This window comes from Selaginella moellendorffii, unplaced genomic scaffold (assembly GCF_000143415.4).
Source record: "Selaginella moellendorffii unplaced genomic scaffold, v1.0 SELMOscaffold_23, whole genome shotgun sequence".
Taxonomy (NCBI): Eukaryota; Viridiplantae; Streptophyta; class Lycopodiopsida; order Selaginellales; family Selaginellaceae; genus Selaginella; species Selaginella moellendorffii.
In genome coordinates this window covers 644,009-667,972 of record NW_003314284.1, presented here as the reverse complement: position 1 = coordinate 667,972, position 23,964 = coordinate 644,009, and the positions used below count along the sequence as shown (strand labels likewise).

General features: G+C 46.9%; 6 protein-coding genes and 1 long non-coding RNA gene across 7 annotated transcripts; 4 read left to right on the top strand and 3 right to left on the bottom strand.

Moving 5' to 3' along the window:
• Positions 1 to 13,440: 13,440 nt before the first annotated feature.
• Positions 13,441 to 14,486, top strand: LOC9656643. The gene is made up of 2 exons (XM_024678959.1): positions 13,441 to 14,161; positions 14,213 to 14,486. Exons 1-2 carry the CDS (start codon positions 13,476 to 13,478, stop codon positions 14,364 to 14,366), a joined length of 840 nt encoding a protein of 279 aa, XP_024534727.1. The 5' UTR covers positions 13,441 to 13,475; the 3' UTR covers positions 14,367 to 14,486.
• LOC112347675 lies at positions 14,395 to 15,538 on the bottom strand. Its single transcript, XR_002992841.1, has 2 exons — positions 15,472 to 15,538; positions 14,395 to 15,413 (listed from the first exon to the last, which is right to left on the bottom strand). It is a non-coding gene; the product is annotated as an uncharacterized LOC112347675 (long non-coding RNA).
• A 62-nt stretch (positions 15,539 to 15,600) lies between these two features.
• Positions 15,601 to 16,930, top strand: LOC112347674. Its single transcript, XM_024678960.1, has 2 exons — positions 15,601 to 15,817; positions 15,899 to 16,930. The coding sequence occupies exons 1-2, from the start codon at positions 15,601 to 15,603 to the stop codon at positions 15,985 to 15,987; spliced, it is 306 nt and encodes a 101-aa protein (XP_024534728.1). The 3' UTR covers positions 15,988 to 16,930.
• Positions 16,271 to 18,033, bottom strand: LOC112347702 (pentatricopeptide repeat-containing protein At2g27610-like). The gene is made up of 4 exons (XM_024679032.1): positions 17,528 to 18,033; positions 17,218 to 17,403; positions 16,690 to 17,089; positions 16,271 to 16,597 (listed from the first exon to the last, which is right to left on the bottom strand). Exons 1-4 carry the CDS (start codon positions 18,031 to 18,033, stop codon positions 16,271 to 16,273), a joined length of 1,419 nt encoding a protein of 472 aa, XP_024534800.1.
• A 653-nt stretch (positions 18,034 to 18,686) lies between these two features.
• LOC9656642 lies at positions 18,687 to 19,355 on the top strand. Its single transcript, XM_002974005.1, has one exon. It carries the CDS (start codon positions 18,687 to 18,689, stop codon positions 19,353 to 19,355), a length of 669 nt encoding a protein of 222 aa, XP_002974051.1.
• Positions 19,356 to 20,225: 870 nt separating this feature from the next.
• On the bottom strand, positions 20,226 to 21,893 carry LOC112347701. Its single transcript, XM_024679031.1, has one exon. The coding sequence runs from the start codon at positions 21,891 to 21,893 to the stop codon at positions 20,226 to 20,228; it is 1,668 nt and encodes a 555-aa protein (XP_024534799.1).
• A 526-nt stretch (positions 21,894 to 22,419) lies between these two features.
• On the top strand, positions 22,420 to 23,657 carry LOC9643053 (flavonol synthase/flavanone 3-hydroxylase). Its single transcript, XM_024679030.1, has 4 exons — positions 22,420 to 22,668; positions 22,725 to 22,969; positions 23,029 to 23,350; positions 23,402 to 23,657. The coding sequence occupies exons 1-4, from the start codon at positions 22,420 to 22,422 to the stop codon at positions 23,642 to 23,644; spliced, it is 1,059 nt and encodes a 352-aa protein (XP_024534798.1). The 3' UTR covers positions 23,645 to 23,657.
• Positions 23,658 to 23,964: the final 307 nt, after the last annotated feature.

Here is a 23,964-nt window from a genome sequence, read left to right as displayed (position 1 = left end):
ATTCAAAAATAACACACGCTTGAACGTCACATCAAATCCTCTGACAAACCAGAACTTATGATTCCTTTGACAAATTTCAAACTGAGTAGCTTCTAGACTTTGCTGTCGAACGTTGAACTTTGTCACATCATGTCCTTGCCTCGATCCAGCTGTGCCATGTCAGTGATTCGAACTTTGCCATGCCATGTCAGCGATCCGCGCCAAGATTATTCGCCGTGTAAAGGAATAATTATGCTGTGTGTGTACGTCCATTTATGGCAATATAAGGCCACACGCCATTCAAAGAATAATGCTAGTCGAGCATTTTTTGGTGCATTTTTGGGTTCAAAATTGCATGAGCCCACATAAAGTTTACCTAGTAAAGACATATAAGATAGCTTTTTATTCTCTAGTACCAAAAATAGAAACAGCTTTATTTACTTGGGAATTTAAGTGGTTGAGGCATTTTTAAACTTACAAACACATGCCCTACTTACATTCCTTTGGTTGCTTAAAATTCAAAAATATTATAAACCTTTCTTTTTGCATTTTCAATGTTTTCAATTATGGTTTTTGATTTTCGCAGGACCAGCCTAGTAATCTATTTGCATCCCATCATGTTTATAGCTAGCTTTCATTTGTCCCCTTCGCTAGCCTGAGATACATCTGCTCGGCATCTGCCTCTTACAGCATTTGCCCAGAAAGGGCATCTTTCTTCACGCAGCATTTGCCACATGTTTAGGGTTTAGGGTTTAGCAATTCAGTAGCTTGATAAACATGCAAATACAGAACTTGATACAAAATCCTTTGATATGTCACAATGCCCCTAGGACCATAAACACATTTCAATAGAGAGGGTCCTTTCATTTCATAACTCCTTACGTAGATCTTGGTGAAACCAGAGTTAGTGAAGTTAGTTTCCTGTGATCCCACATTTGATTGTGATGTCCCTTTGCAGTGTCAATGGAAAGGTCAATGCACACCAAACTGTAAAATCTTGGAGCAAAATAACGGTTGGATTTATGGCAAATGCCCCTGAAGCATTGTAAGGCTCATGTGGTCTTATGTGGTGTCCGATCGAGATGCTTCTTTGCAGGGTCATCAAGAAAGACATTGTATACCATTCTGTAAAATCTATTTGCGATCTAACAGTTGGATCTCCAGAAAACTCAAAAAAATCTCGCGCGTGTCAAAATATTCTAGGAATATACTCCTATGTGCCCCTTAAAATGGCATGCGGCCCCACGCCATTCAAGAGATAACGCCAGATGACGCCGAGCATTTTTTGGTGCATTTTTTGGGATCAAAATTGCATGAGCCCACACGCTTGAACGTCACATCAAATCCTCTGACAAACCAGATTTTATAATTCCTCTGACAAATTTCAAACTGAGTACCTTCTAAACTTTGCTGTCAGACGTTGAACTTTGTCACATCATGTCCTTGCCTCGATCCAGCTATGCCATGTCAATGATTCGAACTTTGCCATGCCATATCAGCGATCCGCGCCAAGATTATTCGCCGTGTAACTGCTCGGCATTTGCCTCTTACAGCATTTGCCCAGAAAGGGCATCTTTCTTCACGCAACATTTGCCACATATTTAGGGAGGGTTTAGGGTTTAGCAATTCAGTAGCTTGATAAACATGTAAATACAGAACTTGATGCAAAATCCTTTGATATGTCACAATGCCCCTAGGACCATAAACACATTTCAATAGAGAGGGTCCTTTCATTTCATAACTCCTTACGTAGATCTTGGTGAAACCAGAGTTAGTGAAGTTGGTTTCTTGTGATCCCGCATCTGATTGTGATGTCCCTTTGCAGTGTCGATGGAAAGGTCAATGCACACCAAACTATAGAATCTTGGAGCAAAATAACGGTCGGATCTATGGCAAATGCCCCTGAAACATTGTAAGGCTCGTGTGGTCTCATGTGATGTCCGATCGAGATGCTTCTTTGCAGGGTCATCAAGAAGGACATTGTATACCATTCTTTATTTAGCTGAACATCTGGCATTTTTGGAAATACAAGATGCTTTGGAATATCCAATCATGCATGGTATAAATATAGCGAGGGTATTAAATGATATCTCAATCATGATCTTTCTTTTGGATTTCGCGTGCATGCAGTCCGAGGAATGATGACGTTGCGGATTTCTTTTGGATTTCATGTGCATGCATGCGCGCGGCGATCCAGAAATTAATGGTGGCCCCCAAGTCCGAGGAATGATGATGTGGCGGGATTACCAACCGTCGTGACATTTCACGCGTGTGAGGTTAGGTTTTGCATCGTACTCGCGCTCGCATCGCGCTCCCACTCGCGATCACGCTCACATTCGCACTCATCTACCTTCTCTACAGGTTTCTCGTGTGCATCGGCGTCCACTCGCGCTTGCATCACACTCGCGCTCGCATCGCGCTCGTGTGCATCGGCGTCCACTTCAAGACACACCCAATTTGTAACTTCGCCGCCAACTCCGCCGCCCACTCCGCCACCCACACACAGCCCACTTGGCATCCCGGGAGATTTCAGCGCCACTCTCCAACTGTAAGTGGTAGAGTAGCCTTGCTGCTACGATCCGCTGCACACACAGTGCACATTCGCCAGCGAGTCTGGCCTCGATTGTCACGCCTTCATTCGGCTTCAAATGGTAAGTCTTTTAGGCCAAGTAGAAAATGGCATGAGGCCACATGCCATTCAGTAGCAACATTGGCATGCACCGATTGGGCTCTCGAGTGCAGTCCGGTTACAGATGGCGTGTAGCCTCACGCCATCTTAGGATGCAGCCTCAAGACATCTGATGCAGTGGTGAATGGCGTGTGGCCTCACGTTATTTCCAGCTGCTAGCTTTTCATCTGTCAGCTCTAATTGTTGTGCATTTCTGAACAGGCAAGTGTAAACCACAAATTTTTCCTTTCCAATTTGCCAGCTTACCTCGTCTATCCGCCCAACACCGCCTTGGCTTTTGCTAAGTTCCCTTGCCAAGGTTCTCGCCTATGGTACCAGCTCCTACTTGGTCTCAGCTACTCACTGCACGAGCAACGGAGTGTTAGCCATCCATCCATGGATTCCCAAATCACTCCCAATCCCCCTCCCCGGGTTAGACTGGACTTAAGGTTTGGCTACACTCCCCGCAAGCACAAGCAGCCAAGCACACCAAGCTTCCAGGTTCCTAACATCCTTTGGTACCACAAGACTTGATCATGGGACCCTCTAAATCCCAAGTCTTGAGTGCAACACTTGCTTCGGGACGCCGGGGCGAAACACCGTGGCCTAGCGGCCCGGTATGGGTACCTCTCGCCCCCCACTTCCATCCCGAAGGAAGGCCCAAGCCCCTAGGAAGGGCGAGGACCAATGAGCCACATGGTACTCAAGTGGGGCACCACTCCACATGAGCCGGGAGCACCGCAATCGGTTTCCCTTTCGGGAGTGGGAGCTGCTCTTGAGCACTTCCTTGGATGGCCCCTCCGGCACCAACCAAGTCCATGCTCACTCCCACCCAAGGCCCCTCGGTCTCAGTCCCAACCTCAAGTCAGTTTGGGAGCCCCACTGGAGAGTCCCTTCTAAACTGGTTCCTGGACCTCACTATCCCTACTATACTTTTGGAACCCCCTGCAGCCCCCCCCCCCCCCCTGGGAGACGCACGCTTTGGGCTTTCACCCCTTGACCCATATTAGTATTTGGACTTAGTCTCTGGCTCGATCTCGAACCCGATTTCGGATCCGACTTTGGATTCGGTCTCGGACTCGATCTCGGACTCGATCTCGGACCCGACCTCGGACTCGACCTCGGACTCGGTCTCGGACCCGATTTCGGATCTCGGACTCCGTCTCGAACTCGGTCTCGAACTCGGACTCGAACTCGGTCCCCGAGTCGGTCTTGGACTCGATTCCGGACTCTATCTCGAACTCGGTCCTAGAGTCGGTCTTGGACTCGATCTTCGACTTGGTCCCATCCGATGAACTCTTTGTCATTTTGGTCATTCTTTCGGGGTTCCTTTAGCCTACGACACCTTGGCGAGTTGGTTCCTTACAGCGAGGAATTGCGTTCTTCTTCCAGCCACTGTCAATGTGGATGCAGAGAAGGGGGAGGAGCTCACCAATTGGACTTTCGGGATGGAAGGCGAGGATCTGAGGCTATACAACACAGATGGTGGGAGAAAAGAATGCATGGGGATCCTCATCCAAGTGACAGACACTCCATGCAGTTCCATGCAAGAATATGGACTGGCACTTGTGGTAGAGACAGCGTCCGCCTTCAAGATCCACCTTGCACATCCTAGCGGCTTCCCGGAGGGGGGCAGCGGCTATGAGGAATTCCTAGAGGGAGCTAGGGAGAGGTTGTCCAGGAGGCCCACAATTTCAAAGATGCTGCGGGTCTATGAAGATCACATGGAATCCACGGACCTCACCTATGGCGATGTTCAAAAACTATATTCCAACATTGAGCCGTTGAGAGTGCCTCCAGTTCGCGAAGCGAAGGGGAAGGGGGTCGATCTGGAAACTACCCCGAAGCAGAAAAGGGTGGTCAAGCTCAAGCCGACGTCCGACTCTCCTGCTCCAAAAAATAAGCTACTCGGTGATGCCATTGCCTCGGGTTCAAACACTACACCCACCAAAAAGAAGAGCTGCAAAGAGTAGAAAGAGCAAGAAGAGGCAGCAAAAATCATCGCAGATAATAGTACTTGTTACTATTCCAACAAAGTATATACAATTGACGTGAGCCGTATCGACATCCAAAGCAAATACAACCACAGGCTAGTATCTGATGAGTGGGTGGAGAAACTGAAGCAGAAGATGCTGGCAAGTCCAGTAACACCCGACATCGCAGACGTGATCCCCTACTACCGAACAATGAAGGGCGAGACGAGGTTTCCAGACTTGATCAATAGGAAGGTGTTGGACGATCAGAACATCCAGTTCTATGCTGTCTCCGGGCAGCATTCTAGCTTGGCGATGCAAGAGATAGTTGTGGATATTATGGTGGGCGAGGAGGTGAAGAAAGTCTTCAAGACAAGAGTTGTCCGCCTGATAAAAGGCAACTCGCCCCTCCGATCTATCATATACATCTCCCATGCGCAGAATGTCAAGCAAGAAACGTGCTACAAATCGGGTCTGCACGAGACATTGGCACGAACACGGAAGCTCTGGGTTCAACTGAAGAAGCCACAAAAACCAGGACAAGGACGTGCACTAGCAACTAGCGCCTGGCAGGTAAGCCTCGTTGCATGTGGCATAGCATGTGGCCTCACGCCATTTCCATTGCAGGAATTCTCGAGTCTTCTCTCAAAAACACTGGGGGTCAATGACACACTCAGCATCCATAACATTCTACTCGCGACAAAAGTTGTTTTTGACAAATGGGTAGATGTGCTGAGGAGGTACCATGACGGGGAGTTGCTAAACTCAATGGGTGTGGAGGACGGCCGGAAGCCCAATGATTTGAAGCTCAACGCCTTCCGTTTCTCGCGGTCTCTAGACGACAACGACTTTCTGATAGTGGCTAATGCTCTTCTACGTGGTGAAGTAGTCTTCAACAAGACCAAAATGACTCCCGGCCATATTGTGACATATGAGGACTTGTGCACGACTCTGAGAGCTCGTGCGATATTGAAGGATTGGATCTTCGAGCAAGTGGCCGTGGAGAGGGTGAGCATCGACACCACACAAGAGATGATGGAAGAGCTGGAGTTGTCAAATGAAGACATCGACGAGTACGTGAAGGGGGCCCCCAAGTTCATCGATCTGCTGCGGGATGCCACGAAAAGTAAAGCTGAGAAGTTGGATCAGTATCCAAATTTCATTAAGAGGGATGTCGACCGCCGGCTTCAGAAACAACTCGACCCCGCAGCAGAGGCCTATCGAGAACCTTACTGGGTATACATGAATTCGGATGAGGATCAAAGGTGGAGGAGCATCGTTTCCCGCGGAGATGAGCAGATCAAGAACATCTTTTGTGTGATGGACTTCACAAACGAGGAGATCACTCATGCAGACGAAGTCAGCTCCATCATTGACTTAATGGTGGGACTTGCGAAGGTGGAATCTTCAATCCACTATATGATCTACGACTCCGAATCCTATCACAAGTTCTAGAAGGCCTTGAACGAGGTGAAGGCTCGGTTGAAAGGCAAGGAGATGCAGGAGATCCATGGGATAATGGCTAAGAAGAAGATACTGACGAATGTCCACATCTTCACACTCGCCCTTGTTATTGGTCCTACAGTAGAGTGGGACTGGAGTGACTTCCCAGCTTCGTTCGACAAGGCCGATCGAATTGATCTGAGGGAGGTCAATTTACCCGTGCCTGAGGAACTGAAGACGGCTATGGAGCTTTCGAATCCAGAGAAAGCTCCAGGTGCAGCATGGGAAATGCTCAGCTGGGTCTTCAACGCAATAGCGGGTGAGTCACCTGCTTCCGACTCCAAGGGCAAATGCGTTGTCGAGTACAACTGCGGCGGACTATTCTTTCGAGCCGCACTACTCAAGGGTGTCCCGTGTGTTGCGGTGACAAACTCCATTGAAGAGGTGACTTCAATGGAGCATATAATTACAGTTGCCAAAGAAAAATAGTATCTTCTCTGCGAACTTGGTGAGTACGCACTTTAAGTTTAAATGTTATCTCACAAGCTCTATATGCAGGAGCGTGGCCACCCCCAGATGCTGAAACGGCGTTAACAGCTACTGTTGAAGATACCCATGTTGGGCCGAGCTCAACTTGCACAAGGTAAGGTCACGTGAGGCCTCACGCCATTTTGATTATAGATCGTTGTGAATATTCAGACACGAGGACTGAAAAGCGCACTGGTGGTGCGTCGAAGAAGGACAAACAGACAAGCAATAGGAAAAAAGGAGGTACAAATTATATTTGCAATGGCGTGTGGTCTCATGCCATTCCTTGCAAGAGACACTTCTTCAAAGGCAAAACAGGCAAGCACCAGCCAAGCTCAAACTGACAGTGGTCATAAAAAGCGAAAGCACGTTGGACAGTTGTCGGGATCAGAGGCGTTTGATTCGAAAAGGAAGAAGGGCAACGAAAAGATGATAGGTAATGCCTCGCAGTTATGGCGTGTGTGCTCATGCCATTCATTGCAAATCAAGGGCTGAGTGAAAGCAGCCAGTCACCACCTCCTGACTCAGATTCCTATGGCAAACTCCCCTTCCCCAATCTCAATGGAAAGGTACAATGGATGAGGGATGCTTTTCAAGTCAGGGCCACGTTTTTCTCATCTCGTCATCTTCGAAGGGTGCAAGAACGTGCAGAAACCATGTTAAGACAGTCGGGTGAGGATACGGTCCTAGGTCACGCACTAAAACAGACTATGGATGTCTTGTATTTTGAGATGGAGACTCGGCCAGATGATTTTCCCAAGATGGTCCTGGAAGAACAAGCCATCCAGCCTGAGCAGCCTATGGAAGAAATGCAGGAGGGGGATGAGGAGCCAGAGAAAGATAATGAGCAGGAAGAGCAGAAGGACGAAGAGGAGGACAAAGAAGAGGAGGACGAAGAAGAGAAGGACGAAGAGGACTTGGATGGTCCTCACAATGGTGATGATCACAATAACGACGACGACGATGATGACGACGATGGCCAGCCTGAGATGGCCAAAGAGCAACGGAGGAAGGTCATACAAGACAAACCATCAGGTAAATAATAGTACATCCATTCCTAACCTTTTACCATTTCTAACATTGTCCATGTAGGTTGCAAAGCAAATAGTAAGTAGAGATTATTCAGTTGAATTAAGATACAAACTCTAGCCTTTAGTGTCGAGGAAGGATAGTGCCAATCAAGGGTCGAAACGTATGTCCAATCCTTCAGAATCAGCAGTGCGCCCAAGTGATATCGGTCCTAGTTCCTCAATAGCAGTTGATGGTAAATACAGTATAGTCGATTCAATGTGCTAATGAGTTTGTTTTTAGTAGCCAGTAGGGAGGATACCATCTCAATCGAAGGGAGATATTTGGACATGCATATGGATCCGCCAGTGGGCTCTACTTGCCTGCAAGAGTCATCAAAGCTGGTGGAGGCTACTATCCATATCAACGCCAAGCAAGCTGACCACACTCCACTTGATGCTGCCCATACCACTGAGTCAATCTTGTCCACGTATCCAACTGATGGTGACCAGGCGCCATTGGACCCGCATGAGGCCGCCCCAGCCGCCGAGCCGGTCGTATCCTCATTTCCAACGGACTCAACGTGTGCCCAATCGTCTGACTACGCGCCGTTGGAACCTCCCTACACCACCCCTACTGCCTGTTCGGTCATGTCCACTTTGCCAATGGAGGCACCAGCTGAAATGGCGTGTGATCACACGCCATCGAAACCACCCCATGCCACTGTTGAGCCAGTTATACCAGAGTCTACAGCTGAAATGGCATGTGCCCACACGCCATCGGATGCGATTGACCCCACATTGCAGAGGAGAGTATTTCCGCCCTTCACGTTTCCTCGACCAAAACCCTCTCAACGACCATCGGGAGCACCATTCGCTAATATTGTAGATGGTAAAATTGACTTGTACCATTTTTTATGCTGACGCATTTCATTTCAGAGTCACGGCGAAGGTACTGTATCATTTTTTATCTGAACGATGTCCTTTTCTCCCATGAGCGTGGCTCGTCCTCGAATGTCACTACACCCTCCAAAGTCTGCGGTCGCAAGTTGGTCAAAAGAGACAGATTCACATTAATCACACGGGAGAAACTGCGGGATCTAATAATGACCATGCGACACTTAAAACAGAGGGCCGGGTTCAATTTGCAATTGGGAGTTTGGACATCCATGATGCGCCACAATGCATTAACGTTGCTACAGATGATGCACGATCAGACGCGAGTAATATTACCATTTGACTTTCTCCTAACGCAGGAGGATTGCTTGACTATGGTCCATGTGAGGGGTAGCAAGCCCATCTTCGTCAAGCCAGAGGCTGTAGTGATGAACCGGACTGCTAGGTCAAGTGAAATCCTCATCATCGATGACTCGCCGATTAAAACTGCAGCGAACACGCACACATATGCAGTGCAACCCATCTCTTGCAGTATGGAAACTAGGGAGAAGAAACCGTATGTTCTGGGGGACCTTGCAAAACGGCTTGGAGCGATGGTGATAGAGAACTGGCCAGTCCAGGAGGTGGCTGCAGAAATCAACCAAATGGCAGATGGAATGGTATATCAAAAGCCATTTGATCGGACAGACACCAGTCATCATTTATGGCATGTATATTGTCTAGCCAAGCACTATCCGCATCTCCATAATCTGCTCAACCGGATGGGTTCTTCGACCACTGAACATGAGCGTGGACGTATTAGAGAAGAGATGGCATTACTATTGAGTTTAAATCCTGATAGTGTGGAGAGTGATGAAATTCCAAGATTATTGTATAGGCGTTGGAGGCAAAAAATAACAGTCTGAGATGGCATGTATTTATTTAAAAATGTAACTTATTATGGCATGGGGTTCCATGCCATTGTATTAATATTAAAAGACAATTCTTTGAGAGGATTTGCATTATACTAGAAGTGTTACAGCATGTTATTGGAAGTCTACGTAGTTCTTTTATTAATAAGGGGAAAGTAAAGATTGAATGGGGACTTGGGCTCCACCTAGACTCGAAGCAACTGAGCCAATATTAAAAGGATGGAAAGAAATTGAACAACGATGACAAGGAGAAGAGAGAGGTGAAGCAGTGGCAGGGGGAGAAGAAGTGATTGAGTAGACATTTCCTTATTTAAAATAAAATGGCATGTGCCTCAATGCAGTTGAATTTTGTTATATTTATATACTATATAAAGGTTTGGAAACCTTATTTTACAAGTGGGATAATGACAATTTTCACTTTAACGAAATAAAGCTTGTATAGCTTGTTGGTCGAAATAAGAAAGAACTGAAGCTGCTCAGGCTTGGAAATTTCCAGCAGAAGCTGGCCACTGAAATTGTTCACGCCCATGTCAATGCGGCTCATGTTGACGCACAAGGACAAAGAAACAGGAACTTCCCATGCAGCATGTTGAATGCCATGTCAAAGTTTGTCAACGCGCTCAAATTTCATTCCTGGGATGAGGCTTCAAAAACCTGGCAAGTAGATGAAGTTTTGCGATGGAATGCTGCCTGTTATCTGGTGGAAGCCTAGTTCCAGAACCTCCATACGACTCCATCGGCCTGGAAATCGTAGCTAAATGATTCCAACTTGTTCGCAGCAAGTCGTGCGGAAAGAGAAAAGTTGGAACTTTTCCTTCGATGTCATTCCTCTTCCAGGAGCAGCTCTACCAAATTTGAGAGATTCACAACGTCCCTTGGTATGGAACCATTGTAGCTGAGATTAAGAGGCGTGTCCCAAGGAGCTTGGAAGCTGGCCAGTGAGACGATTGCCACAGCAGGAAAGCTTCTCAAGCCTTGAGCACCGTGCTAGGCTCGAGGGAATCTCACCATCAAGTAAGTTCACATCAAGAGAAAGACTTTGCAGCATGGAGGGCTGGCCCAGAGAATCCGGGATCTTTCCTTGGAGATCGTTGAGCGTGAGATCGAGCGACTGTAGCCTCGGGCAGTTACCCAGGGTCGATGGAATCTCCCCCGACAAAAATCAGACATGATCGAGGATTATTTTAAAGAAAAAAACCACATGATATTGAACATCGGTCAGTGGGTGAAGTGTGTACTGTCATACACCAAAGCAACCAAGGAGGTAACATCAGACATCTAAGCTTCACATGGCCAGTGGCAATGGACAACTGTGTTTTATTACCAACCTAGTGTATATCTCTTAAAGATTTTAATGACAAAAAATGCTGCAATTGCTACAGTTAGTTAATGCTTAGCTTCCAAAAGAAAAAAGAAGAAAACAACCTCTTTCAATTAACAGCGTATGTGTGTGAGTGTGTGTGGATTCACACCCTCTGTAGATATGGAACAATATCTTCGTCTCTTCCTCGCCATAGCCTTGCAATTGGCCAGTAATCCTTGAAAGCTTATAACAACATGTTTGATCACCGGGGGCTACTTGGCCCGCTCTTCTTTAATTTAATACGTGTTCAAATAGCTTTCAGGTTATACTGTATCCAACGTTTAGGTTTGATGCAGCTCTTCAGGAATGGCTACAAGCAAAGTTTGGCATATCGTTCTGAAGCAACCGTGGAGGGCAGTCTAGACGTTTCTCATCCCGACCCTTGAACTCTCAGGTACACGGTGTTTTGATTCTATTTAAATTCCGATGTAGATCCTTGATCTCGAAACTCTAGGCAGTTTGCCTATTTCTTTCCCTAATCCAAAACCTTTCAGGCGCATGGGTGACAAAACTCAATTCTATCATTGGGGCCAATGGTCTCAGTGTAGCATTGTCTCCTTAACTGGGATGGTCTCCAGGTCTGGCTGCTCTGGTGAAATCGATTGAGATAGCTATTGACTCTCGTTGCCTCTATTTCTGAAATGACCAGGAGTTGTTCAAATTCTGTTCTAGATGAATAGGCATGTGGTTTTTAACTGAGATGGAATGGAAAAATGTCTGTCTCTTCCTCGCCATAGTCTAGAGTGATGCTTGAAGCAACCCAGTCCCCAAACTAATGTCCAACATCCAAGCAGTGGTTGTTCCCCCTGCTGCCTACAGATAGATATGAGCAGATCGTAGTGAAGGAATAAAGAAACAAAATATTGAAGAGTACATGGAGAGGCCATACCTTAAGATTTCTTCTCTTTTGTGCTGATCTTGGCCAGCAACGAAAAGAACAGGTAGACCATATATATGTAAACGTCCAAATTCTGCAATGTCGAGATCTTGACATTGCCCAAAGTACATACACATATTCGAGTCAGGCACTCATTCCAGAATGATGTTCACAGTTTTGCCATCCACCATGACATAGAGCATGGGATCATTGGTAACAACCAGCTGATATTCAGGTCTTTCTGCCTCGCTAATCCCATTCTGCCACAGAACAATATCAATGGTCTCCTTTTCAATCAGTGGCGTCCTCATGCAGTGTTAAATAGTAGCCACCACTGGCGTCTTCAACCTTCTTCTCTGATACCAATGTTAAGATCCTATCCCTTACACCCTAAGTCAACTGGCTAAAGGGGTGATCATTACCTTTCTTTATCTTATTATTCTGACCTGGTGCCTAACAATCTTCCCCCTCGTCAGGGAATGATTGTCCGCGATCATACTTAGTCACCATGGTCCTTCTCTTAGGGTCTACCAAACCTTGGTTCTCCCTCTAGATCCACCATGTTGAATATTCCTTCAGAATATTCCTGCCCCACTCGTCAGCCACGAGAATCGAACTGGGCTCCAATACCATTGTTAGGATCCTATCCCTTACACCCTAAGCCAACTACTTGCTATGACATCGCCGTCATTGCTCATGAGCAAGAGCAAGCCTTGTAGCGCGCGTTTGGGGACACAAGCACTTCATTCATAGTCAGCTTCTCTCCAACATTGAGAGCCTTGAGGACAGTGGGCGAACCACAAACTCACACTGGAGACAACAAGCAAAGTCAAGAGATGCCGGATAGAAAGCCCCTGGAGGGCTGCAATAACAATATATAGCCTGGACAGCGTAGATTGATTATACTGACCCTCGTTCAGTTGCCATATATACAATAATAACACGCCATAAGGACCCACTAAGGGCATCATCTTATCTACCACTAGGCAGAATTGGGGACGGGTTCAACGATGGCAAGAACATCGTGCAGGTTTGTGGTGGCAGTGAGGTACTCACAAAGTCGTCGTTGCTGTTGTTAGAAGATTATATTTAGAGAGAGAGAGAGACTTTCACATGGCCAGTGACAGTGGACATTTGTGTTTATGTCGATTTTGACTAGATGTGGGAGTGGAAGATGGAGACTCAACGAGCAGATCTGGTGTTTCTGCACCAAAGAAAAAGAAACCAAGATTGGGCAAGAAGGGCCTGGGCATATAGAAAACCAAGGTTTGCTATTCACTTACCACAGATTTCAGGAAACTAATGCATGGCAAATTCAAAAAGAAAAGGAAATGATAAACAAAGAGGAGAAGTGCAAGCTTCAAAGAGTGAGCATTAGCAAAAACAGGTACTAGAAATTTTTCGAAGCTCATTCAAGGTCTGCCCAGCATTTCAAGATTTAGAGGTGCGTTTAACGCGAGAAAGGTTCCGTCTTCGCCTCTCCAAAATCCAGCTGACGAACTTTAAGCTAGATCGATCATGCTAAGCATTGTAGGGTAAGCACATGAGTTAAAAGTTTTTATTTTTCATTGGCACAAAACTGAGTGGAGCATCGTAGCACTCGACCTTTCTGCAGTCAGAGACGGAACTAAAGAAGTAGATCATCAACTGACAAGTTGGAGGCCTCAATCGCCATCACAACTTCAAGCGTGACATAATAGCTTTCTGATGGAATGTCAATTTGTGCATGAGACGTGTCAAACATTTCTTTTTATTTTTCTCCCTCTCTTTACGATCGCCGAGTCATCTGATAAATAAACCTTCAGCAGGACGGCGTTTCTCAAAAAGCCATGGCCTCAAAGGATTCTGAGCAGGTGAACCTTGCCGATGCTCAGAAGCTGTGGAATGCATTGCAAGGTATTCCAGGTCTCGGCGATGGGGACGCATTCATCCATTTCCTGCGCATTTTGCACTTGGGGATGTTGGTTCGCCAGGCTCCTATTGAGCATGCAAAGAAGGGGCAAGTGAGCGATGTGTTGTGCTGTGGAATCACGGAACAAGGAACGAGAGTTGTGGGTGCTAACGTTCGTTTGAGGATGGACATGGCAGGCGGTAGGCCAAATCCAGTAAGCATCAAGGATGTGGAGAAGAGGCTGGGAGTTCAAGTCTCAGCTTTTGATGATGACACCCATTCCAGGCTCCACTTGGCACTTCTCGACGAGGATAAAGAGGCCAAGCCCAGTAAGGGCCGCGACTTCGAGAACTGTGCGGAGCATGTTGTGTTCGAGAAGCTGGCACGAGTGAATGAGTCGGCTGATACAACTTACGCCGTGCAGAAGCACCAGAAGAAGAAAGGCGAATCTAATGTCGTGTGCGTCAAACGATGTGTAAACTGTCTCAAAGCTGGAGGTGCAAGTAGTAGCAGTGGAGGACCTTTCGGAGAGACTCCACGTCTGGGAGCCATAGTGACGGACCATGACAGCATCGCTGGCTTAAGTGTTCCCATCAACACCATGCCCGTGATGGTGTTTATCAGGTGAATCTCCCGCTGTTTGTAAGCGTTCTATATATGCTTTTGTTTATACAGGTCTGTGTTTCGCGCTTTGAGGGAGAGTGAGCGTGCCCGTGTACTCCGGCTATTCCCGTACCTCCAAGTTTGGCACGACCTCAGCATGAGCCAGGCTACACCATGTGCAATCGATGGATCTGATGAACCTCCGCGCCCAAAACCAAAACACTAATTGCGTATATGGTGTGGTCTTAATTCCATAAGGAAACGTGTGAAATTAATAAGTATATAAGCTGTCCTAGATAAATTTCCTTGATTATCCAAAAAATCAAATCATCAAAACGAACCTGGAAATTTGGTTGCAGATAAAAATAATGGAAACTCTGTATGTGAATCGCTGCGGAGAATTCGACAATGCAGCATGTCAGGTGGCTACGCTCAGAGCAAGCAAGTTACGGAAAATGTAGACTGCAAATGCAATGCTGGCAGCATACATATGGCTGAAGCCAACCGAACCATGCTGGGCTCGTAACCTCTTCCTAGACCATTCTCATGCTATGCCCTGGCTGGGCATAAGCAGAAGGCTATATTAATCTTCCAAGGGAAGGGATGCTATGGTCTTTGTGCGCCTGTTGCAGCCGCCTGAGAAACCTTCCAAAGTATGACAGCCGACATCCACATTCAACCGAATTGGTTCTGCATGGTCGATCTGTTCGGTACAACACGACTTCTGTTTGTTCCCAAAGGATATCTATGCCTGGGAGACCCTACCCGCCTCCTGTACAAACATGCTGGCCCAGCACTAATATGTACGTGATGCTCGAGAAGCAGAAGCCAAATGTGCTCACTGCTGCTGCTGTAATATCTGTCTCAGTGCATTTGCAATACGAGGAACCGTTGCCGGACCCGGCTGCACCCATGCTCGTTTTTAACTGTGCCATTTGAAGCGGAAACGCCTTCTTTCCCAACCGGGCTAAGCAATCCGGTGGTTCTATCCGCAACAATCTCAGGTGTGCCGCCAGCTGCAGTACCCTGGAACAAGATCAGGAGAGAGATTTTATAGGGTATGTACATGGTTAAATGGGGAGCTGGAACACCATAGCCTCAATTGAGATTCTTCAGTATGGATTGACAATGCACCAGATGCTAGCTGTCACAGCTCTGTGGATCCGGCTGGCTCGAGAACGCCTTAAATAACAAGTCTTGGCCTTTGCCTCACGAACCGGTTCGAAATTGCTGCGAATATAGAGATGCCAAGCGACTCTCAGGCGTCTTGATCCTGAAGAAAATCGAAAGTCAAGTTACAAACATATGCAAACAATTGGATGAAATCGAACCTCAGCCCAGACGCTGCTGCATTCGGCTTTTCAAATAAACTGTATCTCTTTTAGTTCTGGCAAGGCCCAGACCAGCAGCCGGCTCTCCGGCTTCAAGCTATTGCTCCGCCCGCCCCAACGAATATCCGAATGAGAATGAGAAGCCTGCCATCCCTAGGGCTTAACGAGCAGACTTGTAAATCTCGAATATGGCGGATCCAGGTAGCTGCATTTGGCTTCGTGCTGCTGGAAGCGGCTGTGCTGTGTCCAATGCTGGGTGCCTTCGTGTCCTGCCCAAAGGGTCACCGTTTCAAGATCTGCGCTTCATGCGGGCAACAAAATAATCTCCCACGAGCTCACTCTACTGGTATGTGCTTCAATTATCTGCATTTCTCATCCGCAGACATGGACTTGAGTGTAAAGCTCCTCAGGATTCGTCTGATTGTAGGATCTTTGCTGCTCATGGAGCTTGCTGTGCTGGTGCAACTATGGGTGACCATCAAGCAACAAAAAGAGAAGCTGGAGCAATTCTGGTGAATGCTTCCAGCTTGCTTCCTTTGTTCTTCTTAAAAGAGCGTCCAGCATGGATGCAGAAGGAGCGGACCCAGCGATCAGTCAACTGACAAGTCTCAAGGATGATCTCAAATACAAACGAACATCCTGGTATTGAAATAGAAGACGATATGACTTGTTTCGTCTTGTTGCACTGTGTTGAAAGAGCACGCTGACTTGACGCTGTTTTCAGATCCAAACTTACGGCCCGATAGCACTAAATTCAGAGAGAGCTGGATGCTCGTGCAAAAGAAGAAGTGGAACTCTTCTACGTACGTTGGAACTCAGACGTTCTCATACCGGGTATGTCAGGATTGCTTCGCTTATCTTCTCTTTTCCGCTTGTTTTCTAAATCACGAGTCCGCTTAACAGCTCGGTTCCCAATCTCAACTTTGCCGAGGCTTCTGCAAGCCGCCAGCACGGCCCTCCACACCACGGCATCGCCCTCCACTGGAGAGCATACCACGAAACGTACCATCTCCTCGATCGCCCGAGAAGATCGGCCATGCACACGTAGTACTTCGCAGCGGGGGGGATCCCATAGTCGCTCCTCATCGACACAAAGCTGCAGTGAGCGTCCTAGAGCCCGGCGTGGCTACACGCCGAGAGGACGCTGACGAAGTTGATGGAGTTTGGCATGGTGCCGGATCCCATTTGCATCACTCCGAAGAGCGTGAGAGCTCACACCGCGTGGCCGTGGCGAGCGTAGGCTCCCACCATTGCACTCCAGGTTATCACGTCTTCTCTTCGCAGCTGGAAGAACATCGCGTACGCAGCGTCCAGGCTCCCGCATTTGCTGTAGAGATTGACCACTGCGTTGCCGAGTAGAACGTCCAGCTCCCTTCCCCTCTCGCGAATCCAGCCGTGGACTCGCTTGCCATCGTTCAAGGAGTAGATCTCCGTGCAGGCAATGATAGCGTTTACGGAAGTGTGCTTGTTCATCCGGAATCCTTCTAGCTGCATGTGTTTTAGCGAATCGAGTGCGATTTTTCCATGCTGGTTCTGTGCGTAGATCGTGATCAAGGCTTTCCACGACGTCGCATCCTTGTGAGAGATCTTGGCGAAGTGCATCAAGCAAGCTCCCACACTTTGCAAACATGTTGACGAGCGCGTTCCCCACGATCTTGTCAGAGGAGTCATAGCCGGACTCCACGGTGAATCTGTCCCCCCCCCCCCCCCCCCCGCCCCCCGCGCAGAAACGCCGGGGACGGGCACGCATTGAGCGCCGCCACGAGAGTTACGTTGTTCGGCCTCACGCTCTCTAGCTGCATGCGCCAAAGAAACACCATCGCCTCCAGTCCTTTTCCATTGCCTTGCTCCGCGAGAACTGCAATGATCGACGACCAGGCGACTGCGTCTGGACAATCCATGCTCTGGAAAACTCTCCTCGATTCATCTGCGCTGCCACACCTCCCATACATGGTTATCAGCGTGTTTCCTACAAATGGGGAGGCAGACCATGCAAACTTGTTCTTGCAGCTCATCCGCTAAAAAATCTCTCGCGCTTCTGCCACACTTTGCATACATATGAACGAGGCTCGTTCCGGTGGTGACGTCCGTCTCATGGAGACCATCCTCCGCAAGACAAGAGTGAATGAGTCTGCCGGTCTGCAGGAACATTGGGTCGCAGCAAGTCTTGAGGAGTGTAACGAATCCGATTTTTCCAATCTTGACACCCTCGAGCTGCATGACAAAGAGCATTTTCACTGCATCCGACTGATGCCCATTTTGGGCATATGCAGAAACAATGGCGTTCCAAGACACTGTGTCTCGGAAATACATTCTATCTAAGAAAGCTCTGGCTTGGTCGATTTGGCCGCATTTTCCATACATGTTGATAATCGCATTTGAGATGATCACATTCTTCTCCAGCCCACGATCCGCTATTATTTTGTGTACCACAATGCCCCCGCGAGAGCGCCGTGTGTGGAGCAAAGATTGAGCGCTGTCAAGAGGGCGGTTTGATCCGGGAGAATTCCCTGCTCCTCCATCTCGTCCAGCAGGCCAACAGCCCCTCCGATCGATCCACATGAGCCGTAAGCCGTGATGAGCGCGCTCCACGAGAGAGAGCTCCCCTTACTCGCGTCAAGGCTTTAGAACACAGCCTTGGCATCGTCCAAATGCCCGCACTTGCCATACATGTCGATGAGGTGACTCGCGAGACGCCCATCCCTTTCAAGGCGGCCCAGACGGGAGATATGGGCGTGGAGCTTCCTACCACCATCGACCAATCGCAGGGATGTGCAGGTGAGGAGGAGATGGATGAGCTCTTCCGGCTCCAGGCGATCTGGCAAAGATTAAGGGCATACGAAAACAAAGAAGAGAAAGAAAAGGAATGTAGAGAGTATCAATCCTAGTGCCTCTCGCATGCTAATTGAGCGCTCTAGTAGACTTGGTGGTGAGATTTTCTCTTTGTCCCGAAAGTTTTCTCCCTTTTGCGATTTGTTTCTAAAACTTTCTTTTGTTTGCAGGTGCCACCCTTTGTTTTTCTCATCGTTTTGATTAACAATGGGGTCTACCCTTAGGAAAGATGCCGGAAAAATAAAGTAAATAACTGTTTTATCATCTGTCTTATTGAGAAACTATCCCAGGAAACATAGACAATTATTCAATGGGCGAGTTTGACTCTACATTTGAAATAATAACTCAAATGATATAAGAAGGAAAAGAAAAACATAAAGAAAATGGCAATTTTTCTCCTCATTATCCTAGCAACATTCCAGGTAACTCAAGGCACCTCCATCACAGGCGCCAACACAACCCCAGAATCCCCAGGAGGCCAGCGCTTCAACTCTGTCATGGGAGTAGATGGAGCCCTCTCCATCCTCGCCGACGCCATGGCCTTCGTCCAGCTTGGCTTCGAGTATAGGAGCCCCGACACACCTAAGAAGGAGATTGACACCATCCACTTCACAGTGGACGACATGGCTGGGGTGGCCTACGCCATTGGTGTGGAGATCCATCTCAGCGCACAGTTTGTTGCTACTTTCACTGGAGACTTGGTTTTTGAGCTCCGAGGCGTCTTGTACCACGAGATGACTCACATTTGGCAGTGGTTCGGCAAGGACGGGAGCCGGGCGCCGCAGGGACTGATCGAGGGGATTGCCGACTTTATGAGGCTCAAGGCTAAGCTAGGTGTGTCGACCAATGGGTTTGTGGGGTCGGGGAGCCACTGGGACGAGGGGTATACCGTGACTGCACTGTTTCTAAACTATGTCAACGATCTCCATCCGAGCTTTGTGGCAGAGCTTAACAAGAAGCTCTATGACGGGTGGAGTGAAAACTACTTCCAGGATCTGACTGGAAAGAGTGTGGATCAGTTGTGGAGCGATTACAAACAGAAATTTCAATGATGAACTTTGTTTATAGATTTTGTCTGAAGAATGGAACCAAATTGTCATTATGAAATATACATCAATTAAGAGTCTTAGATAATGGTAAAATTAAATAGCCCTTTAGCTATTACAACCTAAATTTATAATTAAAGAGTTTATAAAGAGTAAATTATTATAATTGAATACTTTGGATTGCTTGAGCAAACCTGTAAGTTATAAATGTATTTATAATTATTGATCATTTAGATTATTCAATAATAGTAAACAGGAATGACACTATTATAACCAAACATTGCTACATGCAAAGTGCAGCAAATGATTTTTCTTATTAAAAATGCAAAATAATGAAAATTTCAAAGGTCTGTTTAATATTCAAGATAATATACTTTAAAACTAAAGCATTAGTGTTAGTAAATAGATTTTGTATTTGTCTTTGGGCAACTTGCCATGTGGCAATCTTCATTATAATTTTTTTCCTATGCTCTCTCTATTTTATAGTTAGTTAATTATTATTTACTTTTTGAGTTTCTAATTTTTCATGTAATTTATTATCATGAAGATTATTGTATACTGCTTCTAATCACTTTATCTACCAAAAGAAGTCTTACACTGTATTTAATTTCACCAAATTAAATAGTAAATATTTGCTAATGATTGTTACAATTTTTTACTTTTTGATCATATATATTAATATCCATTGCATACAAGAGAATCTCATGGTCTTTCTTTTGCATGATTATCTGTCTTATTGAGAAATTATTCCATAAAACATCAACCATCAATAGGCTGGTTTGACTTTGCATTTAAAATAATAACTCAAGTGAGTAATTGCTTAAAATATTTATGGCCTTATAGAAGTTTACTGTTCATTTCAGCAGCTAACATTTATTAACCAGTTAATCTCTTTCGAAGAGTGACACTATAAAACTTTGTTGTTCTAATGGACAAGATCAAGCTCACAATGGATGCAAACAAGCACACTCCAGCCATGACAAAGAAGGTTGTTCTGTAGCAATGTGGTCCATGGCAAAGGAGCTCATCACCATCCAGACTTCCATTGCTCGGTCCAAGCTTACTCTCGCGGTCGTATAAAACTCCTGCCACCCGGACGGACAAAACATAAGTTCCCAGCGCCTTAGCGACGTAAGTTACATTTTGGAGCGTCCCATAGAACCTGAGCCCGAAGATCTCCGCTATCATGGTGTAAAGAACCGACCACTGGCCACCGATTGACAACCCAATCAAAACCGAGCCGTAGAAGAGCGCTCCGGGAAGCCCAAGAGCGATTATCAAGCTCCCAAGCGACAGAAGCAAGAGAACCAGGCACAGGAAGAAGGGCCTTGCGACGCCATAGCTGGCGAGGCATATATCCGAGATGAAGCCAACGCCAACGCCACCGATGAAGTCCCAGATGCTAAGGAGGGCGATGAAAGTGTTTGTTCCGGCCTGGGAGTAGCCAAGGGACGTTCCAATCTGGCCGAAATTGTTGGTCACTGTTAGCACAGCGCCAATGCCACAGGTTGAAGCCACGAAGATGAGAAACATGTCGATGCTACAGAGCGCCTGGAAGATTGTGAAATCGTCTCCTCGCTTGACGGGCGATCCTTTAAAGAAGAAGATCGAAATGTGCGAGGCGATAGCTGGAGCAGCGGCGTCTGCCCCATGATCCGGAGGATCTACGTCTTGATAATCTGTTTGAGGAGTTTCTATCGCTGCGTTCTCCACTAGATCAACATCAACTTCTTCGCGATGGCGATGCCGGAGGGTTTTGGATTCCTGTCTCAGAACCACAAGAACTGGGATGGAGAGAATGATCAGCATAATGGAAAAGAAGGCCTTGATGATCCGAGATTCTAGGCGCACGAAGTGCTGGAGGATGATAATAGCCATGAGATATCCAGCCAGGATCAAAGTTACTGACACGAAGACGAAGAGCGTTCTCGAGTCATTGTAGCGGCCGTCGAGTGGGACGGATCGAATGAAAAACGCGAAGAGAAGGCACAAGAGCGATGGAAACCAGGCCAGCAAGAGAACGAATGAATCGTCACTGTGAGAGAAGAAGGCCTGGTAAAGCAGCGTGAATATCGCAACGCTCAATCCCTGCGTACTGTCGAGAAGACTAAGAACCATGCCCTGGTTCTTGGGGAAATTCTTGGCACAGGCCACAAGAACAGCGGTGGTGGTGAAGGCTGCCGATGCGCCGATCATAAAGAGATAGAAGCACAGTTCCCAGACATGGGGGTGTGCGATTCTCTGCGTTGTAGCCAGCCATATCGTGAAGTATCCAGCAAAGTTTAGCGCAAATCCAAGGAGGAGCACGACCCAGGGCCCGGTGAGATCATAGACGAGGCCGGAGAGAATCCCGACGCTGGTGCCAACGTCCTTAAATAAGCTTATGGTGTTGATATTTTTTTGGTTGTAGTCGAGGGACAGCTTGAGATGCTGCGAGAAGAGGCTGAAATTGTTGAGTGCTCCTCCCGTGGAGATCATGAGGAAGAAACTTGCCAATGCAACCATCCATTGACTGTTGTAGAGGTGTTTGATCGTCCCAACCATGATCCTAAGCTAAACTTTAGATTGAAATAAGAGTGGAGAGCATATATATTTAAAGTATGGAAGAAATTCAAATCGAAAGAGAACATATTCACAGTCTTTCTTAGTTTTTCTACCCGGCTCTTCCAGAAAGAAATTGTGTCCAAGCAGCGCACAACAAGGACTGAAGACCAGGAAGATCTGCAAGATGTAGCTCTAATTTTCAATCGCATCCATCGGTCTCATGCTTACAACTATCTATTTATGTTATTTCGGTAATCTCGTGACTGATGGATGTAGAAAATCGAAGCCGCGATGTCGGCTCCCTCCTTCGCTGCTGCTGCTGGCTTCGTCGCTTACTATCCAGAGTCTCGAAAAAGAAAAGACGTGATGTTTTAAGGAATTGAGGCGATGGCCACGTGGGCTGCCACCTAGAAAGAAGATCTTTCGCGGCCACCAACTTGGACTTTAACATCATGAAAAATCAACTATATAAACCCACCAATTCTATGCAACCTCGTTCATCTTGTTTCCTCCTAATTTTGTAGCTATGCCTTCCTTTGTTGCAAATGTCAATCAGCAGACTGATGTTCTTCCAAAGGGTGTCAAAGCTCTCATGGATAATGGCCTCGTTACCATTCCTGGCCGTTATATCAAACCTCCCAGCCACCGAGCTGTGAAGCATTTGATCGTTCCTGGAGTGGAGATCCCTGTGATTGACATGGCTGCATTGGAGAGTGACCAAGAGAAATTTGTTCAAACTTTGTGCAAGGCTTCGAGTGAATGGGGCATCTTTCAGGTATTTTGATGTGTACCTGCTCAAAAGGATCATTCATAATATGATGTCACATGCAGGTGATCAACCACGGGATTCCTGTTGCAACCATGCAAGGCATGGTCTATGGAGTGCTTGAGCTCTTTGATCTTCCTATTGAGGAGAAGATGAAGTATTATACGGAGGAGGTGTTTGTGCCCGTGCGGTACTGCACGAGTATGACACCTTCTCAAGAGACTCATATGGAGTGGCACGATCACTTCCAGCACTACTTTTCAAACACAGAAAAAGAGCATCCGTGGCCGGAAAAACCAGCCTGCTACAAGTAAATGAGCTTGACTAATCTGGATTTCATGAGATTGCTTGGTTTCTTGGATACTGCAGGAGGCTCGCTTCCAGCTATGTTTCAAGCGTGAGACATCTGAGTCAGACTCTGATGTCTGCTTTGTCTGAAGGACTCGGGCTGGATTCAAACTGCCTCGCGAAATCGTTTGGAGACTCGGAGATGATCTTGCGATCAAATTACTATCCGCCGTGCCCAAATCCCGACCTTGCTCTTGGGATGAATGGCCACACCGATAGTGGCGGTTTGACAATCCTGTTTGAAGATCAAGTTGGCGGACTCCAGGCCAGGAAGGGTGATCTCTGGTACGACTTGAAGCCTATAAAGAATGCATTCATTGTGAACATCGCTGATCAGCTTGAAGTAAGTGACTTGGATTGATTTTTATCATGGCTTTGTTCGTTTCCATGCCAGATTTTGAGCAATGGAAAATACAAGAGCATTGAGCACCGAGTCCTTGTCCAGCCTGATCAAACTCGTCTCTCCATCGTGGCATTTTGCAATCCATCACGGGATGCTGTGATAGGACCCCTGCCAGAACTTATTGATGAGCAAAACCCGCCACTCTACAAGTCAACCTTATACCAAGAGCACATCACAAATGTCTACACAAAATATTTGGATGGCAAGCATTCACAAAAGCTCCAAATAAACTAAACCAACGAGCTGTTAACTAAATAAAATAATACAAATAATAAATCTTCTATTTTATAAGAGAGAACGGTCTCCAAAGATCTCTACAAAGGCAGGATGCTCCACAGCTCCATTCTTGCTTTGCCGTTGCTAAGTTCATTTAGTGCTCATGTACGTGGAACTGCAGCAGGCCTGGAGATCTTCAATATCTACTAGCTTGAAAGATCTATCATGTTCCCAAACTCTCCAGGCCGAGACACCCCATTATCACATCGAAGACCCTTCAAGCATCCGTGAAGCTTTGCAATCACGGATCAGTGATGCATGGAAGAGGTCCTAGCTCT

Coding starts and splice junctions, on each gene's coding strand:
- LOC9656643 (XM_024678959.1), top strand. CDS start 13,476: ATGGCCTCAAAGGATTCTGAGCAGGTGAACCTTGCCGATGCTCAGAAG. Junction 14,162..14,212: donor CCCGTGATGGTGTTTATCAG/GTGAATCTCCCG, acceptor TTGTTTATACAG/GTCTGTGTTTCGCGCTTTGA.
- LOC9656642 (XM_002974005.1), top strand. CDS start 18,687: ATGGCAATTTTTCTCCTCATTATCCTAGCAACATTCCAGGTAACTCAA.
- LOC112347701 (XM_024679031.1), bottom strand. CDS start 21,893: ATGGTTGGGACGATCAAACACCTCTACAACAGTCAATGGATGGTTGCA.
- LOC112347702 (XM_024679032.1), bottom strand. CDS start 18,033: ATGTGGATCGATCGGAGGGGCTGTTGGCCTGCTGGACGAGATGGAGGA. Junction 17,404..17,527: donor GGAACGAGCCTCGTTCATAT/GTATGCAAAGTG, acceptor GAGGTGTGGCAG/CGCAGATGAATCGAGGAGAG. Junction 16,598..16,689: donor ACGCTCGCCACGGCCACGCG/GTGTGAGCTCTC, acceptor CTCGGCGTGTAG/CCACGCCGGGCTCTAGGACG.
- LOC9643053 (XM_024679030.1), top strand. CDS start 22,420: ATGCCTTCCTTTGTTGCAAATGTCAATCAGCAGACTGATGTTCTTCCA. Junction 22,669..22,724: donor GTGAATGGGGCATCTTTCAG/GTATTTTGATGT, acceptor TGTCACATGCAG/GTGATCAACCACGGGATTCC. Junction 22,970..23,028: donor GAAAAACCAGCCTGCTACAA/GTAAATGAGCTT, acceptor TGGATACTGCAG/GAGGCTCGCTTCCAGCTATG.
- LOC112347674 (XM_024678960.1), top strand. CDS start 15,601: ATGAGAATGAGAAGCCTGCCATCCCTAGGGCTTAACGAGCAGACTTGT. Junction 15,818..15,898: donor CCCACGAGCTCACTCTACTG/GTATGTGCTTCA, acceptor GTCTGATTGTAG/GATCTTTGCTGCTCATGGAG.